This window comes from Capra hircus, chromosome 24 (assembly GCF_001704415.2).
Source record: "Capra hircus breed San Clemente chromosome 24, ASM170441v1, whole genome shotgun sequence".
NCBI classification, from domain to species: domain Eukaryota; kingdom Metazoa; phylum Chordata; class Mammalia; order Artiodactyla; family Bovidae; genus Capra; species Capra hircus.
Window position 1 is genome coordinate 49,150,913 of NC_030831.1, and position 19,364 is coordinate 49,170,276.

At 37.4% G+C, this 19,364-nt stretch overlaps 1 protein-coding gene across 3 annotated transcripts in view; it reads right to left on the reverse strand.

Annotated features, from left to right (window-relative positions):
• DYM (dymeclin) overlaps positions 1-19,364 on the reverse strand; it is a 392,550-nt gene that overhangs the window by 223,149 nt on the left and 150,037 nt on the right. For all 3 annotated transcript variants that reach the window (XM_018039568.1, XM_018039567.1, XM_018039569.1), the window contains exons 10-13: positions 19,014-19,192; positions 16,536-16,661; positions 3,434-3,547; positions 2,308-2,402 (exon numbers count right to left, since the gene is read on the reverse strand). In XM_018039568.1, coding sequence (XP_017895057.1) covers positions 2,308-2,402; positions 3,434-3,547; positions 16,536-16,661; positions 19,014-19,192 — 514 coding nt within the window. The remainder of the gene's footprint in view (positions 1-2,307; positions 2,403-3,433; positions 3,548-16,535; positions 16,662-19,013; positions 19,193-19,364) is intronic.

Sequence of the window (19,364 nt, forward strand, 5' to 3'; positions counted from 1 at the left end):
TCTTTCTTTTCAGATCCATTTACAACTCACTCATTGACTTTTCTTTTTTTGTTGGTATAGAAAATGAGATCTTTTCTATTCCTTCTATTGTCCTGAACTGTGAATCTAATAGTTTATAAACTCCTCCACAGGAAGGACCCAGCTGGTTCTTCCAAGCTTCTCTCCTATAATCCCTGCACCAGTCCACAACATATCAAATGAATGAAGCAGTTATCTTCTAAATGTAAACCATGCTCTCTCACCTCTTGTTCTGGGTTGTTTGGTTGATGCTTTCCCCTATCAGGCCAGTCTCTAGAGCTGTCCCTCTCTATTTATTTGCCCAATTTTTTAATGAGATGTGACCTCACCATTCTCTAAACCAACCTCTCACCCTCACTGCAGAGATTTTTCTCTTCACTCTAATATTTACTACATTCTGCTGGAATTTATTATATGTTGTTTTTTTTTTTGCCTAATCTTGGCTACTGAATTACAAACTATGTAAGGGCAGTAATTCTTATAACTAATTTTGATATGCTTGGCACTGCCTAACACAGTTGTGCACTAAATGCTAAAAAACAAGTGTGCCAGTAAAATGAATTAAAGCACTACTCCTTAATGATAATAAACTTGATCTAAATATTCCCAAATCATAAATTTAATATTTCTTATTTCTCCAAATACCACTGGCTTTCTACTTTAGTCAGCACAGAAAGGTGAGTTCCAAAGTTGAGTCCAAAGTCAGTCAAATGGACAATCTCTCAAGTACAAACCAAAAAAATAAAATAAAATTCAAAATGATGTATTATTAAAGCAGTGAGTCAAAGAAAATTATCTTGTGCTAAATTCTGAAGACAAATAGACTAAGAACCTAAGTTAATTATGACTAATTATTAAAAATGAGCCCAGGTCAATAACTGTCTCTAACCAAAGGATGGAAAGTGAGATCTGAGTTTAAAAGTGACATGGAGCTGTGATCATCACCAATGACTGGAACACAGCTAATCGTCAGGGCTGCACTGCCTCAAAACCAAGCATTAAAAGAAAGGATCTAGTATCACTGAATGCACAACAAATGGTCTACTTGGGAGTTGCTAGGACAATACTGAGCATCCTGCCTGAACATGAGAAAGTACCCGTGTTTGTAAAATCTTGCAGATGATATTCATTCATTGACTTGTTAATTAGTTTTCCTAACCTGAAAGACTGTCTTTGGCAAAGAACAGGGAAGGGACGAGAGTTTCTGGTGATGTTTTGACAAGTAGAATAATGGCTCCCTGAGAATGTCCACATCGCCTCTCCATGAACCTGTGAATATTTGACCTTACAAGGAAAGAGGGACTCTAGTTGTGATTCAGCCGAGGGCCTTGAGGTGGGTAGATCATCCTGCATTATTCAGGTACGGTCAAGGCATTCACAGGAGTCCTCAAAGTAGAAGAGGTCATTGGAGTGATGAGATGTGAGGAGGACTCAACAGCCTACTGTTGCTGGCTTTGAAAACACAGGAAGGGGCCATGAGCCAAGGAATGTGGGCAGCTTCTGGTAGCTGGAAAAGGCAAGGAAAGAGACTCTCCTCAAGGGCCTTCAGAAAAGCATACAGACCTCCTGATATCTTAATTTTAGCCTGGTGAGACCCCTGTTGAATGTCTAACCTACAGAATTGTATAGCAAATGTGTGTTTTTTTTTAAATTTATTTAATTGGAGGCTAATTACTTTACAATATTGTAGTGATTTTTGCCATACAATGTGTGTTAAGCCACTAATTTGTGGTAATCCATTATGGCAGCAATGCATGCATGCATGCTTAGTCACTTCAGTCGTGTCCAACTCTTTACAACTCCGTGGACTGTAGCCTGCCAGGCTCCTCTGTCCATGGGATTTCCCAGACAAGAATACTGGAATGGGTCACCATTTCCTTCTCCAGCAACAGGAAATAATAAAATGGTTAACTGCTATGAAAAAAATTCTCTAAAACAAGTAGATAACTCCTTTTTAAAAGGGCAGAGTGATGCTTAGCAAATACGTGAATCAAGATTTAGTTTGCATTACTAAGGAACAGACCTGCTCCTCTGCAAAAGGCTATCACACAAGCTTAAACCTAGATTTTTATAAAAAGGTTGAAAGCAAATACAACTGACTCTGATTAAAAAGTCTGCGTTAGAAAACAAAGCAAACAAAGCAGAACAAGGTATTTTTAACCAAACAAGAAGGTGATTAAAAATTAAGTAGAAAAATGTGATATTCCTTACAGATAGCATTTAAAAGGGACCACCATAGTATTCTTTTCAAAAAACCAAAACCAGCATCTCTTTCTTAGCTGTGTTTACCTGACGATCCTCTGGGCAGCATACTGATGGAGGGAACGAAACTGCGCAGACATATTCGCTAGAGCCGCCAGACAGTTTGTGTGAAGGTACTTGTCCTGCCAGAGAGCAGATGTTTGAACACACATCAGAGAGAAGTTTAAAACACACATCAGGTCTTCTAGACATTTTCAGCAAGGTTAACCAGAAGCAAGTGGAAAGTCAACTGTCACTAATTTCAGAAAATTCAGACCCACAATCCGTTTCCTTTAATTCCAAAACCTGTAAAGTGCAGAAAGTTTTTTCACCACTAATTTGGAAGCAACATCTGGCACAAAAGACGATGATGGTATTTATGGTCTTCATTAAGCCCACCCTGGAGAAGACTGAAATATTTCACTGCAGAAATATTAATGTCTAGTTACAGTGTGTGGCTCCAGAACCTAACAATTACATATTGTGTAGTGTAAGAACTATAATTATCTTTCTAAAATAAAAAAATTCTCCATTCTAAAACACACATGTGGCCCCAAGAGCTTCAGATAAAAGATTGTAGACATGTAGAGTTTCAGATAAAAGATTGTAGACATGTATCTACGTCAGCCTCCCAGCAGGGAGTAACTAAAAATGGTGCAGTAAACTTGACCATTTCCCTGAGCTATGAATTCTGTATACTACTTCTCTAGTGGCTGGAGCTGATATCTGCTCTAAGGTATACCAAATACAACCTAGTTGAAATTTTCCTTTCACTCTTTAAAGTGAAACTATTATCTTTTCTTCTATGCTTCTGTCCCATCTGAATTCATATTTTCTTGTGTCTGCATCTTCTTAAAGTTTGTTGCTGCCACTTCTTAAACTTAAGTCAGTTTTATCAGTTCGGCAAAGGCATACAATATCTTTTATCTAAAGGTGCTACACTGCTTATTCACTATTCATGTAAAATCTCTCTGATCATACAACCTATGAAATACTCAGACATAGACACTAGAAACATTACCTTAGGATCATAATACAGAGAATATATGCTGATCTATACTTTTCTACCATATTCCATGAGAATGTTAGCACTCTAAATATTGAGACTGCTTTAAACTATAGTCTTTATTGCATTGTATATACAAAGGTAGAAAAACAGCTACGGAATACTTACTCTTGTCCTTGTCATGTTGTACTGAATGGTTCTTATTACAACCAGTATCAGGAGACTTCCCAGTGAAATTTCAGTTAAAACCCGCTCTGAATACCAAGTAATATTTTTTAACATCTGTAATGGGGAAGAAAAGTTTAAGTAAGTATGATTGCTTTATGGAAGAAGGGATTATCCATGCCTACAATTTCTGATAAGCCATGGATTTGCTCTGAAGGTGAGTTAAATAGTATGTAAAAATAAATCATGACAATTTCAGTTCAAGATAGCAAAACTGTGATGTATTTACTTCTTCTTCATTCTCAAATTAAAAGAAAAATAGATGACAATATCATTAGTAGACAAAAAGGCGCTGTATCTAAAAAGGTAGGTATGGAAGATAAGACTGACAGCACAACCATCAGAGGTCCCTCATTTGACAGCAAAAAATAAGAAAACCAAGGAGTGTCTTGAAAAGTAGAGTTGTCGCAACAACCACAGAAAATCTGCATCCCTGTGTCAAGGAGAGACCAACAGTGTAAATTAGCCAAGGTTTTCAAGAAGAGATGGGCCCACGCTCTGCTCAGACTCTTCAGAGCAGGAGGCTGTGGGGCTTGCCTCCATGCCTCGCTAAGTGAGAACTGTCTAGCTTCAGTTGGTGTAGTTCCACAGCCATGCAACACAGAGAGACAGACAGAAAAACTGCGCAACACCACAGCCAATTCTGGGCCACAGTGAAGGAGGCAAAACGCACAAAACCCAACAGGCGCCACTGGCACAGAACTCTCCTAACATCCTCGTCCATTGAGGTCACCCCTACGTCTTTTCTCCTTGACATGGAGCCAAGGTGCCACATTCTGTCCATCTATTCATGGAAAAGAACAAGACTTCTGGCTGATTCCTGCCCTCTCTCTGCAGTGGACTCTTACCATCCACATCTTCCGAAAGGAGGCACCCCCTACCTTTCAAAACAAGTGAGTCTGACTTTCTTTTACAACTATGAACGGACAACAAGAAGCTACAGAAAAAGCAGAGAAATTCAGCAATCTAAAAGATAAGCTGAATCCAATCAAGCCTCTGTTCTAACTGGCAGTAAGTATGAAATACAGAGGACTGAAAAACATGATAAATAACACAATGATATAATCAGCCAAAGCCAAATGTATGAAATTCTACTAAATAAACAAGCCAGTTTCTATAAAAAATAAATGGTGTAGTAGGGAGAGAGAGGAAGGCTTTGGAAACTGATTCAAATCAACCAACTCAAGAAAGACATTTTAAAGAAAACTGAATATTAGTAGGCACAATAAAATATTGTCAATATTGTTGGATGTGATAATGGTGCTATATTTATTTTTTTATGCTCACATTTATGGGCATGAAATATTTAAATATTTTCAAATGAAATTTTATATATATGATTTATAGGATTAAGAAATCTATTTTAGCCAAAACAGAAAAGGCAGAGAGGGTGGAGTGGGTAGATGAAATAAGAACATAAGACTGTTGATGAATCATAGAAATTCATTATACTATTTTTTCCAATTATGTTTACATTTATTGGGTTTATAATTAAAATTTTACTAAATAAAAAATAATATGAAAGCTAAATTGTATGAAATAAGTATTATAAATAATGTTGCATGAAATAAATAAAAATAAAGTGAAACTAAACAAGAAGAACAAACAGACCCCCAATTAAACAAAGGTAATTTAAGAGACTGGGGAAACTTTTTAAAAATTCTAATCAGTATTTTTGATGAGATCTGACAGAATACTGTTAACCACAAAATAAGAACAGGCCACTATGAGAAATGAGAATCACAGAATGAAGAAAAGCCACTCAAGACTAAAAAGAGTGATGAATGAAACTTAAGAGAGAGAAAAGAATTAGCAGAATGGGCACTATGGAAAAGAGAATTTGTGATCTGAAAGGCAAAACTCAGAAGTCCCCTCAGAAAACAGCAATAAAAGGCAAAAAGACAAAATATAAGAGAAACGTGGCGATCCAAAATATACTTATTAAGAGCTCTAGAAAGAAGAGACTGCAGTCTCTTGAATGACATGGGTTTGAACTGCATGGGTCCATTTATATGGAGTTATTTTTTTCAATAAGCATAACAGTCAGTCCTCCATATTAGGTGGTTGCATCCTCAGATACGGATACAGAGGGCTGACTATGGGACCTGAACATCTGCGGATCTGAACATCCAAGGCAGGTCCTGGAACCAATCCCCACCGACACTAAGGAAGGACTATAGAAGAAAAACAGAAAATTAGTAACAGAAAATTCCTTTGAGGGAAAGAGAAACTTGCAACACTTTAAGCAAAAATACTGGGGGAAAAATCAAAATGTATTCTGGTAAGATTTCTGAGTCTACAGTTTATGACAAAATCCTACTGGCTTCTAGACAGAAGAAACATGTTATCACCAAAAGAAAGAAAAGCAGACTAACATTAGATTTCTCATCTTGAACAGTATACATCTGAAGGACAACATAAAAACATCTGCAAAATTTGGAGGAATAGATGATCATTCTAGAATTCTTATCTAGAGAAACCAACACATAAGTATAGAAAAGTACTTTTAAGTGTGCAGCGAGCGACTCAGCATGAACCACCCATGCATTATTTCCAGGGAAAAAGCATACCACCAAACACAAGTGCTTCCCTCCCCTCCTCATCACCATGATGACACCAATAAAACAGTAACTGCCAGAAAAAGTCAAGAGAAGGAAACTACGGACTACTAAACAACGAAACAGTAGCAACTCCCAAAACCTCATAACTTTAATCCATGAAATCAGAAAAATATAACTAAATCTAAATAATATGGTTGACATTAATTCTTCTAAAAGACCAATAAAATAGACATTTCTCTGCTAAGTCTGCCTTCCCCCAAATTCCAAACAATATTTAAAATGAGAAAAGGGCATGGAAACAGACAGAAATAAAAAAGTAAAGAAATATCATCTTCACCTTCATGTAAGTGCCCATAGTTTTTCCACTCAGTTCAACTCTTTAGCAAGAGACCTATGTCACCCAGCATCCCCATCACAAATAACCCAACCCTGGCCATGGACAGCAGGCTCCATACCACACAAGGATGGCATTTAGAAATGCCCAGTACATGGTAACTGAGTGTCGTCTGTGAAGTAAAAAATGTAAAATTTGAAGCATTTCCATTTATTCATGACTAATAATGCCTTAATCAACTAGAAGAGGTAACCTACATGTAAAACAAATGGTACTACCTGAAAATATTCGAAACGATGACATTTGCCAGTAGAATCTTTATAACGACACGATGTTCAGTCCCTCTGACTTAGTGTCAAAGGCAAGTTCTCAAAATGCAGTCCCGGGACCTCTAGGAGTCCCTGAGACATTTCTGGAGCATTCTCAAGGTCAAAATTATCTTCATCCTAATACCAAGACGTTTCTCTGCACTCTCTCTCACGAGTGTACAGTTCAGTTTTCTGAAGGCTACCTAACATGCCTAATGGCACAATTAATTTAATACAGAAGGAGACCTGAGACTTTGTTGAGGCAATCCATTAAAGAGATTTGCAAAAACATAAAACAATGCTGCTCTTCTCACTAAATTTTTGTTTGTGGAAAACAGTTACTTTCATAAAAATCTGTTACTGATGCTAATGTGTAATGGGTTTATTGTAATAATTATTTCTAAATTAACTAATCAAATATTTTTTAAGTGTCAGTTTTAATTCCTAATACAGTTAACATAGAGAACGATAACCCACATAAAGATGTTATTTGCTGTCCTCAACTATTTTTAAATGTAAAGACCAAGAAGGTTAAGAATCACAGCTCTAAGTCTACAGGGGAATACTAACCCAGGACACTCAACAGGCAGCTTAACTAGTGCGAAGAGTCTCTGTCTTTTAAAAGGTCACAAGCCTGAATATAGTTTGGTTTCTCTTCTCCTTTGGCTTCTGTGTTTACAAATAAATTATCATAAGCCACCCTTATTTGAAACCGAGGTCACTGGTTCTTAACATCTGCCTGTGTGTGTCAATTAGAAAACTGGATGGAACAAGTGTTTTGAATAAAAGTAGTCTTATTCATTCAACATTCAGTAAATATTTAGTTAAGTATCCACATAGTAAACTTACAACTTTACTATGAAAATCAGAAATACAATTTAGCATTCACATAAAGGTCCATCTTTTCTTACTGTGAAAAGTAAATCATTGTCTGGAAATTCTGGTAGTGTCTAAGAAAAATTAAAAATAATTAGTTACAGAGCTCACACAGCTTTCCACAGGACACTGATATATAACAGGCAGCATACAGAAAATTTTCTTCATTACCTAGATGTAGATCTTGACCTATTTATTTGGTTCTTATAAAAGAAATTCCTCATCTCTTGCATTCAATGTTCATATAGTTTTAATATCTATAGATTTGTCAGCTTGATTACATATTATATCTATTTATCATTTTATGCTAAAATAACTCAATTAATATGTAGAAGAAAAGCCCTGGAGGATCTGAAAATACCTTTCTTTGCAAAAAACATATAATTATTTATGTCTTCTTTTCAGCCTTTTTCCCCATACGATTTATCTTTATCGAATACATTTCTTCCATATGTTATATAGGCTAGAATATTACATAGTAATATATGGTATCAACTCTTCAAGAAATTAAATTTATACATAGAAAAGCACAAAGAATAATTAACTTATATACTCCCACAATTGACAGTAACATTTCATTAACATTAACACTTAATATTTTATTTTTTAAGATAAAATTCCATTTTATTTCCCCAAAGAGGAACAACCACTATCTTGAGTTTGGAATATATCTTTCCAGTCCATTTCAAATACTTTATGTGTATAGCAAACTGAAACGTGTGCATGCGCAGACACACGTCTGTACACACACACACACACACACATTCCTTTGTATAGTTTCTAGTTTACATAAACAACATCATAATGTATCATACTCAGTGTCTTCCAAACTGGTGTCACCCAAAACCTGTCATTGAGACTTTATTTGGAAATAGGGTCTTTGTAAATCAAGAGAGCTTATACTGGATTAGGGTAGTATAAAATCCTATATGACTGGTGTCCTTATAAGAAGAGGAGGCACATGAGAAAAGGCCATGTGATGACAGAGGTTGGATGCGGCTGCCAGCCAAAGAACATCAAGGACGGATAACAAGAGACAGGAATCACCTCCCTTAGGTCCTTCAGCAACAGCATGGCCCTGTTGACACCATGCTTTGGACTCTTAGTCTCCAGAACAGTAACAATCAATTTCTGTTCATTGTAAGCCACCCAGTTTGCTACGGCAGCACTAGTAACCTGATATACTTAAATATCTGCTTGCATCATAGTTTTTTCACTCAATACATCTTTGAAACTCTTCTATATGGATACATATAAGAAAAATGAATATTCATCACATTTGCCAACCTAGTATTAATAGTACTAATTTTTTTAATGAACTACTTCTATATTAGTTAGTAAAATAGCTGCTTCCCCCAGCCACTACCCCAGGACCTCCTCCTGGTTTGGCAATTAATGCAGAGTAGAGAACAAAGGACAAATAGCTGAGAACCATTCTTACTGGATGACTGCTCTCTCTGGTGCCATGCCAGGTAAACAGCTAAACATCATCTCTACTTCACTCCATCCAAACACTGGATAGATAGTCCTGTGCCAGGAGGCCCCATTGTTTTATCCACTCTTCTATTATGGAAATTTAGGTTATTTCCAGTTTTTCCCCTGTGAAAAACAATGCTGCAACATAGATCCTTGCCCTCACTATCCAAAATGTCACTACAGTAAACTCAGAAACAGGGAGTCCTTATTCTCCATACTCTTTGTATCCTGACATTAAATACCTTAAGTTAGAAATCACATTCATTTAGAAAACAAAAATACCTGTAAAATCCCTTTTAAGCTACTCTGTTTGTGGTATTTAGTGACTTCATGAGCACATCACCAAGAATTTGCTAGGAAGTAGAACTGTAAAGCCACTGAACAGTTTCTTTTAAAAATATGTGTATGTTTTGCTTCTAAGCCCGTGCACCACTACTAGAGAGAAGCCCGGGCACCGCAAAGAAATCCCCATGTGCTGCAACTAAGACCTGCTGCAGCCAAAAATAAATAAACATATAAATGTTTTTAAAAATTAGTAATTATGTATGTATGTATGTTTTGGTTAAGTAAGTGAAAGTCACTCAATCGTGTCCAGCTCTTTGCGACCCCACGGACTATACAGTTCATGGAATTCTCCAGGCCAGAATACTGGAGTGGGTAGCCTTTCCCTTCTCCAGGGGATCTTCCCAACCCAGGGATCGAACCCAGGTCTCCCGCATTGCAGGCAGATTCTTTAGCAGCTGAGCCACAAGGGAAGCCCAAGGATACTGGAGTGGGTAGCCTATCCCTTCTCTAGTGGATCTTTCCGACCCAGGAACTGAACTGGGGTCTCCTGCGTTGCAGGCAGATTTTTTACCGACTGAGCTAACAGGGATATTTTAGTTAATATTATTAACTAAATTAAATATTAATTAATTTAATAATTAACATTAATTTAATAATATTAATATTATTAACTAAAAAGTAAAGAGCTCCAGTATCCAACCAGCACCAACCACAGCAGCACCAGCCACAGATTAAAATTTAATAAAATTAAAAATTCAATTTGTCAGTCACACTGGCCACATTTCAAGTGCTGCTTGCTATATTGGACAGTGCAGTTACAGAAGATTTCCATCAACTCAGAAAGCTTGACTGAATATTCCGGTCAGAGAACACCACTGTATCCATCACCCAGTTTTAGCAAATGTTAATATTTTCACTTGTAAAGCACCTAAAGCTCCGCAGCTAACCTCTGGCAACCACTCTCCCAAATGTGATACTTTATTATTATGAATATTTTTGAATTTATTATGATCAGTCCATGTAGTTCTATTTCATTCATTGTATTAACAGTTCCTCTGTAGTATTTCATTTATGTTATTGCTGTTTGCAGTTTTTGGAATGCTATGAACAGTACTACAAGGAACAGTCCTTCAAATGTGCTCTTGTGAATAAAGTTTTTCCTAGGACTCAAATCAGGAAATGGAATTGGTAAGAGGTAAAATATTTATTTTTGCAGGTAATATGAGGAATGTGAGGGGCTAAATTCCTCTCAAAAGTGGTTCTGTCGGTTTATACTGCTACTACCAGTATATGAGAGTCCTTTTTCTCTATATCCTCACCTAACATATGACATCTCATACTTTTCGCCAATCTGATGAGCACACAACATTTCAGTTACCTTAATAAGAATGATGCTGATGAATCATCAAGTTGAACATCCATTAAAGATGCTTACCAGTCATTCAGGTTTTTATTCTGTTTTCTATTACTTTGTCCATTATTCTAGCAACACTTTGTTTTTGTAACTGATTATAAGGGTCCTTAAAATAAAAAACGCTAACCCATATTTCTGTATCTTTTTTTCACTTATTCAAACAGTGAAAATTTTTATTTTAATGTAGTCAAACATTTATTTTCATTCATGGTTTATACATTTTACACTTAAGAAATCCCTTTCTCAGCAAGTTTATAGAAATATTATCCTTTAATTTCTCTTTGAAGATTTTTAAGTGCAGTTTTTCATAGCTAGTCTTAATTCAATTGGAATTTCTCTTTTTATGTGGGACATGATAATATAATTCTACTTTTTCCATTTGGATGAGCCATGTTCTCAAACTCAGAAAAAAAATTTACTTACTACTTAGAACTGATGCTTTTAAACTGTGGTGTTGGAGAAGACTCCTGAGAGTCCCTTGGACAGCAAGGAGATCAAACCAGTCAATCCGAAAGGAAATCAGTCCTGACTATTCACTGGAAGGACTGATGCTGAAGCTGAAATTCCAATACTCTGGCCACCTGATGTGATGAACTGACTCACTGGAAAAGACCCTGATGCTGGGAAAGACTGAAGGCAGGAGGACAAGAGGGCGACAAAGGATGAGATGGTTGGATGGCAGCATCAACTCGATGGACAAGAGTTTGAGCAAGCTCTGGGAGTTGGTGATGGACAGGGAAGCCTGGTGTGCTGCAGTACATGGGGTTGCAAAGAGTCAGACAAGACTGAGTGACTGAACTTCTATCACACTTCACATTTCCATATTTGAGTGTGTAGTTTCTGAACTAAGTTCTTTCCATTTGTCTATTTTCTATTCCCTTGTTAATAAAACACAATCTCAGTACTAAAAGTTTTACAACTGATCTATCTGGTAGGGTGAATAACTACAATGAAATGTTTCAAAAACTTCTAGGCTTTTTGCTTTTCCCTATAATTTCTGGGATTAGCTTTTCAAGGCTCACACACACACACATACACACACACACACTACTAAGATTTTGATCAGATGAACATAGTAATTAATTCAAAGGCAAATTAACAATTTTATGACACTGAGTCTTCCCATCTGTGCACACAGTATCTCTCTCTTATTAATACATATTTAGTATTTTTCATTTGGGCTTCCTTGGTGGCTCAGTGGTAAAGAATCCACCTACCAATGCAGGAGGCGAAGATTCTATCCCTGAGTCAAGAAGATCCTCTAGAGAAGGAAATGGCAACTACTCCACTGTTTTAGACTGGGAAATCCCATGGATAGAGGAGCCTGGCAGGCCATAGTCCATGGGGGTCACAAAAGAGTTGGATACAACTTAACAACTAGTGACAATTCGTGCCATTAAAAAATTATACTTCTTTTAGATTGATTCCTAGGTTCACAGTAGTTTTACTGCTTTTGTTAAGTACTCTCTCTATACCACATTTTGAAGGGTTTTGTTATTTGTATGCAGAAACAATATTTAGTTTGTATAGTTTAGTTTCTGGATCTGTGATCGAGAAAGTTTGTTCAACTTTCTTAACATTTCTAATACTAGAGTCTTGAATTTTCTGGGTAGTCAATTATAACATTTACAAATACTGCCATTTAGATTTCCTTTAATTTTAAACTTTTTTCATAAACAACTCACTTTTATGCTTTAAAGTACACATTTTTTTTTTCTGAGCCACAAGCAAGTATTTCCACAGCAATCATATTTATAAATGGGACAATAAAACTGATCAGCATGTAATATGCTCAGCTCCTGATTTAAAGAGCATAGGAAATTAGCAATGCTGTGTCTGTTTTCAGGAACAAAAAATCCCAGATTATTCTTGGGGCTCACCCAATAACCAAGAAAGAGACTGAAAAACAGATAACGAATATGGTAACACACAATGTTTGTGAAGAAGAGTTTGCTGGGACTTCCCTGGTAGCACAGTGGATAAGAATCCATCTGCCAAAGCAGGGGACAGGGGTTCCAGCCCTGGTCAGGAATATTCCACAGGCCGCGGGGCAAGTAAACCCAGGAGCCCCCAACTACTGAGTCCGCGTGCTACCACTCCCGAAGCCTGCCTGTCTGGGGCCTGTGCTCTGCGACAAGAGAAGCCACCAAAATGAGAAGCCCACTCAACACAGGGAAGAGAAACCCCTGCTCCCTGCAAACAGAGAAAGCCAAGCAAAGCAACGGAGATCCAGTGCCGCCAAAAACAAGTAAAACAGATATTTTTAGATTATTCAAAGAAGTTTTCCTATCCACGGCATAATCAGAACACACACGAGGGTAATCTTAAACTTTTAAATGTACAAATCTTTGATTATACCTCTTTTTCATCAAGAAATATAAATAAAATTTAATTATAGCATATGCAGTGAAAACAGAACTAATTTTTAAAAAGTCTCAACTTCATATTACTATACAGTTTATTAACAATGTTGTGATAGTTTCAGGTGTACAGCAAAGTGATTCAGTTGTACATATATACATGTATTTTTCAAGTTATTTTCCCATTTAGGTTGTTACATAATATTGAGCAGAGCTCCTCGTGCTATACAGTAGGTCCTTGTTGGTTATTCATTTTAAATATAGCAGTGTGTACATGTTAATCCCAAACTCCCTAACTTTCCCACCCCCTCACCCGTCCCTCCTTAAAACCATAAGTTCATTCTCTAAGTCTGTGAGTCTGCTTCTGTTTTGCAAATAAGTTCCTTTGAATCATTTCTTTTTCGATTTCCCATAAGAGCAAGTGAAAGTTGCTTAGTCATATTCAACTCTTTGCGACCCCAAGGACTGTATAGTCCATGGAATTCTCTAGGCCAGAAAACTGGAGTAGGCAGCCTTTCCCCTCTCTCCAGGGTTCTTCCCAACCCAGGGATTGAACCCACGTCTCCCGCATTGCAGGTCGATTCCTTACCAGCTGAGCCACAAGGGAAGCCCATTAAGAGCAATATCATACAGTATTTCCCCAATCTCCATGTTGCTGTAAATGGCATTATCTCATTCTTTGTAATGGCTAGGTAATATTCCATTGTATCTATGTACCACATCTTTATCCATTCCTCTGGATATTTGGGTTGCTTCCACGTCCTGGCTATTGTAAACAGTGCTGCAATGAAGACTGGGGTGCATGTATCTTCTTGAATTATGGTTTTCTTTAGATATATGCCCAGGAGTGGGATTGCTGGATCATATACGCACAGCTGCTTTAGCAAAAATAGGCCCCAAGTGGAAAAAAAGCCAAATACTCACCAAGAAGGGGAAGTGGCCTATTCACAGAATGGAATGGTATATGGCAATTAAAAAAAACAAACTAATGATGCAATAACATTTGTGAATTTCAGCAAGACTGTGCTGAGTGAGAGAAGCCAAAATAGAAGAGAGCACACTAATTTCATTTCCTAATGCCCAGTGACAGGCATTTTTATATACTTTATATACTTATATACCATTTATATACTTATATACCATTTTATATACTTATATACCATTTTTATATACTTTCCATGTGTTTATATATCTTCTCTTGAGAAGTATTTTTCCAAATTTCTCCCCACTGTTTTAAATTAAATTTTAATAAATTTTTTATTTTGAAATAACTGTAGTTTTAAGAAAAATGCTGTTAGAGTCCATGTATCCTGTACCAATTTTTCCCCAGAAACAACTGTATTTCAGGAAGAGGTAAAAGCTAATCTACTGGGAGGGAATTCTTCTAGAATGTAGTTAACTCTGGGTGGTGTGGGATATTGACCAGAATATGCAAAAGAGAGTCTTCTATTATGCTAGAAATGTTCAATAACGTGATCTGGGTGTTATTAACACAGGTATATACATGTGTAGAAACTTGCAAGTTGTACCTTTAAAATCTGTATACTTTCTATTTTGTACTTTAATTGAAAAGCATTTTTGAAAATCATACTTTTTCATTCCTTATCAAAAGAAAGACAAATGCTCTTAAAAAAAACAAACTAAAGCAATGCAAATTTTTTTCTGGAGGTACTTTACTAAATATGAGGATCAAAAATTGTATATGTTTTATCCTCTTTCTATAGCACTGCTGCTGCTTCTGCTAAGTCACTTCAGTCGTGTCCAACTCTGTGATGCCACAGACGGCAACCCATCAGGCTCCCCCATCCCTGGGATTCTCCAGGCAAGAATACTGGAGTGGGTTGCCATTTCCTTCTCCAGTGCATGAAAGTGAAAAGTGAAAGTGAAGTCGCTCAGCCGTGTCCGACTCTTAGCAACCCCATGGACTGCAGCCTACCAGGCTTCTCTGTCCATGGGATTTTCCAGGCAAGAGTACTGGAGTGGGTTGCCAATGCCTTCTCCATTCTATAGCACCAGTATTCCTTAAACCTTAGTTGAAATGATAGTCATACTACATAAGAGGCAAAAATAACTTCAATGGGAACAGGAGAGAAAAGATCACATAAAATCTCTTCTAAAGAAGCAAGTGTTTATACCTGAAGAGTGAAGCTCCCAGTCTTGTCTCATACTAGACCCCCTTCGTACACTGTAAGAATCCCTTCTAAGAAATTGACCACCCCAAAAGAAAAGGCTTACAGAGAGCAGGATATCCAGAGAAATAGACTATGTAGAGCACATTATATTGATTAAGTCCTGCCCACACAAAGAACTTTCAAACAAGTTTTAGTGCCTGCTCCTAAAGAGAAATAAACAAGCAAGAATCACCACATATTTGAGGAAAGCCCCTAATGAGGATGAAGACGGGAGCTAAAAACAAAATGAAACTGAGGAAATAGGCAGTATGCTGTAACAGCTTGAGAGGGGATTCTCAGTTTTGTTGAAGTAGTGGGAGTTGCATTAGTGACTGGTACATGAACATAAAACAAAGCAATGGTGTTCTACAGAAAAATTAAAACATGTACAAGAAAGGAAACACAATTACCACACAGCCATCTGAGGGTAAAGTAACAGTTAACAAAATCACAATAATGTAAAAAGCTGAGTTATCCCAGAATGGTAATAAGATGGGAGAGGAAAGTCTCTGTGCTGGAAACAGGCCTAGGAACCCAGAGGCCACACTCAAGATGTATGGTAAGGAGAACTAATATCATATATTCTATCTTAGGATGGTAACAGTTAATATCTATAAATCTGAAAAATCAAGAAATATTTAGAAACATGGACAGAACTGATGGCATTTGTCCTGGGGGAGGGGCAATCAAGTATGGGATGGACATGGGGTCTGCTATTTTGCACTGAAATCTAGTACTTCTGTGTAAGTTTTAAAACTATGTACATTAATTACTTTGACACAAAATACCACTGAGGAAGAAAAAACCAGTTTGGGAATGGAACTCACTAGGAGTTAAATTATAGTACACTGTTTTACATTGTTTTATAGAACAATTTTTCAGTCCTTTTCTTCTTCCCTATTCTTTCATTCATTCTCTATAAAAGGAGAAAATCTATTTGATCATTTCCAGCACAACTAAAAAGTAGAAATGGAGAGGAAAAATGACCTCAGGACAGCATAAACATTTCTATCTAAATTTCCATCTAAAACATTTCTATCTAAAAAACTAAAGAAACTATTTGGGGAGAGTTTTTAATAGCAGTTAATAGTAGTCGTTCAGAAGGGAAAAAAAAAGACCACTTCATAAATCTGAAGAAAAATACTAAGTCAGGCATTTGCAGAAACATCTACAAGAAGGAAGAAGGGTACACTAAGGGTGGTAAATTTAATGGACTGACATGTCCATTCAGTAGCTCTGATCAACATGAAGGTAACTTACCACTTCATGAATGGATCTATTGAAGCCATCATCTTCTGTAAGGATCAACAATATTATAAGAGCCATATACACATGGTGTGAATTTCTTTCTTCCACATGATACAGAATCTCGAGAATTGGTAAAACCTAGTGAATAAAAATTTTAATTTATTATTTCAACTACTTTACTATAAAACTAATGTTTTCAACCTCTATACTTTTATCACGTATCCTTTGCTTTAATTTCACAAATCAGCCTGTGACTGAAATTACTTTCCATTTGCAGAGCTGAGGTATCAGAAGACAAAACCATCCCCTACTGCAAAGCTCTGCCACTATATAAAGTTTGAGTTTAGGGACTTATCTGGTGGTCCAGTGGTTAGGAATCCACCTGCCAATGTAGGGAACACAGGCTTGATGCCCGGTTCGGGAGGATCCCACATGCCCTAAGGCAACTAAGCCCGTGCGCCACAACTGCTGAGCCTGGGCCCTAGAGTCTAAGCGCTGCAGCGGGAGAAGCCACGGCAATGAGGAGCCCGTGCACTACAACCAGGGAGCAGCCCCAGCTCACTGCGGCTGGAGAAAGCTTGCGCACTGCAGCGAGACCAACGCAGCCAAGACAAGGCTGAGCTTACAGAGACCACTTAGGCTCATGGCCAGCACCCGATACCCAACAGAGGCAAGTCTGCAGCCTAGCAGGAACCTATACAGTATGGTACTTTCAGAAACAGGGTTTCCCTGGTGGCTCAGTCGGTAAAGAAGCCACCTGTAATGCAGCAGGCTCGTTTGATCCCTGGATCAGGACGATCCTGTGGAGAAGGAAATGGCAACCCACTCCAGTATTCTTGCCTGGGAAATCCCAAGGACAGAGGAGCCTGGCAAGCTACAGTCGTTGGGGTCACAGAGTTGGACACCACTTAACAACTAAACAACAACGTTCTTAGAAACACTGTAATATGTTAAACATTACCTTTTTAATAGCAAAGATGCTAGGATAAAAGAATTGTTAACAACAAAATCAGACCAGCACAGTGAATTTCCTAGTAACATATTTTCTAATCAGATTCAACAAATTACAGAACAAAAAGGACAGGGAAGGACATCAGCTAAAATACTATAAAAGTAATCCATGCAAAACATTAAAAATGAAAACAAATATTCAATACAAGCCTCACCTCTCCCCACTCCTCTCCCAAAAAATCCCCAAACAAAACCTTTTAACTCTTCACTGGTGTTAAGTCATCATATACAGACAATTGTTCTCCTGTATGATCTTATGTACTAACAAACATCCTTACCATGGAACTTTCTAGAGCAGACGATGTCATGGGCTTTCTGCCTATTGCCATCATTTCCCTTAGGTTACACCATGCTCAGAACTGTTTCCTTATATTCACTCACCCATTAGTAAATAAGCTTTTTCTTTACAAGTTTTTACTCACATGAACAGAACCTTGTCACATCCAATTTTGCTATTTAAGCTAATGCTTTCCACATATAGCTGGTGTGCAAACAGATTCTTTCACACATTTTTCTGTCCTTAGTGTCACTTTGACATAGAATATACTCTTCAAACAAATTCTAATATTCTATGCTTATTATTTTCATCTTAAATGCTGAAAAAAACAGCCCACCAAATCCCTGGGGAATCCTGCTATCACTCTGTAAAAACTGGTGTAGAGGGGACATTCCTATTGCCACCAGCAAGCTGCTGGCTATTTCAGAGATGGTCACAATTTTATTAATGCATGAATAGTTCAACATTACCTAGATATTATGCATTTCAAATGTGACATTAACACTTTAGTGAGGTAGTTTACTTTTCATAGAAACATTATTATTTACATATTAGTTACAATGGAAATCAGTGATTGCCTAGAGGAGTTTCTGTCTATGAGCAAAAATTTGGAACCAATCTCATTCACACAGTGAACGATAATGTGCAATTCTGTGATGCCTGGCAAATAGTACCTTAAAGTAACTATAACACTCCAGGAATTGAGTTCAAGACGGCCTTAGCATCTAAGCCGGTTGAAGGGATAGGACATTTGGGAGTTGAGTTGAAAAAAAATCACTCTTCCTTTTAGCCATACTTATCAGTAATACACAGAAACTGTGACTTGAACATGGTGGGTGGACACTTAGCAGTGGAAAGGAACCAAGAGGGTATATATCTTCTTGAGAATGGTAGCCAGTACGTCTTGCAGGAGTGATCCAGGCTGAAGCATGGGCAGCAGGCTGGCTGTTCAGGACCCTAAGGACAGGGAAGCCTGCTGTGCCATGTGCCCTCTGCCTCTGCTCTGTGACCCCCATCTCTACGTGCACTGCCTCCTACACTGTAAAACTCAGACCTTGGCCTTTGCCTGATGGCATCTCCCTATCAAACTCCTGACCATCCACCTTTGCAGGCAGGCAAACAACATACATATCCTCCTGGGAAAAGAAATGACTCTTCAAAATATTATAAAATACAAACACTATGCTTAATATGATACTTACAAGATTTTCCATATCTGTGCGAGCCAACATGTATGTTCTAATATTGCTGTTCTGATGGAGCAATGTATACAAAAGAAGAGTAGCTTGGTCGGATGTCTGCTGTTCACATAGGGCCATGTACAAACTGTTGAAGTTAATCTGGAAAGCATGTGGAATTGATGAGGGGAAAGGACTGCTATCTGGAACACAGAAAACACAAAATCTTAAAAATATTACATTTTCTAGACTGTCTGATATAAATAATAAAAGCACTGTTAATGTATACAATTCAATTCCAATTAATTTTATATAAGTTGCTACATTTCAGGCTCAAAATTTCAATTAGTGTTCTAAATTTTACTTAAAAAAGAA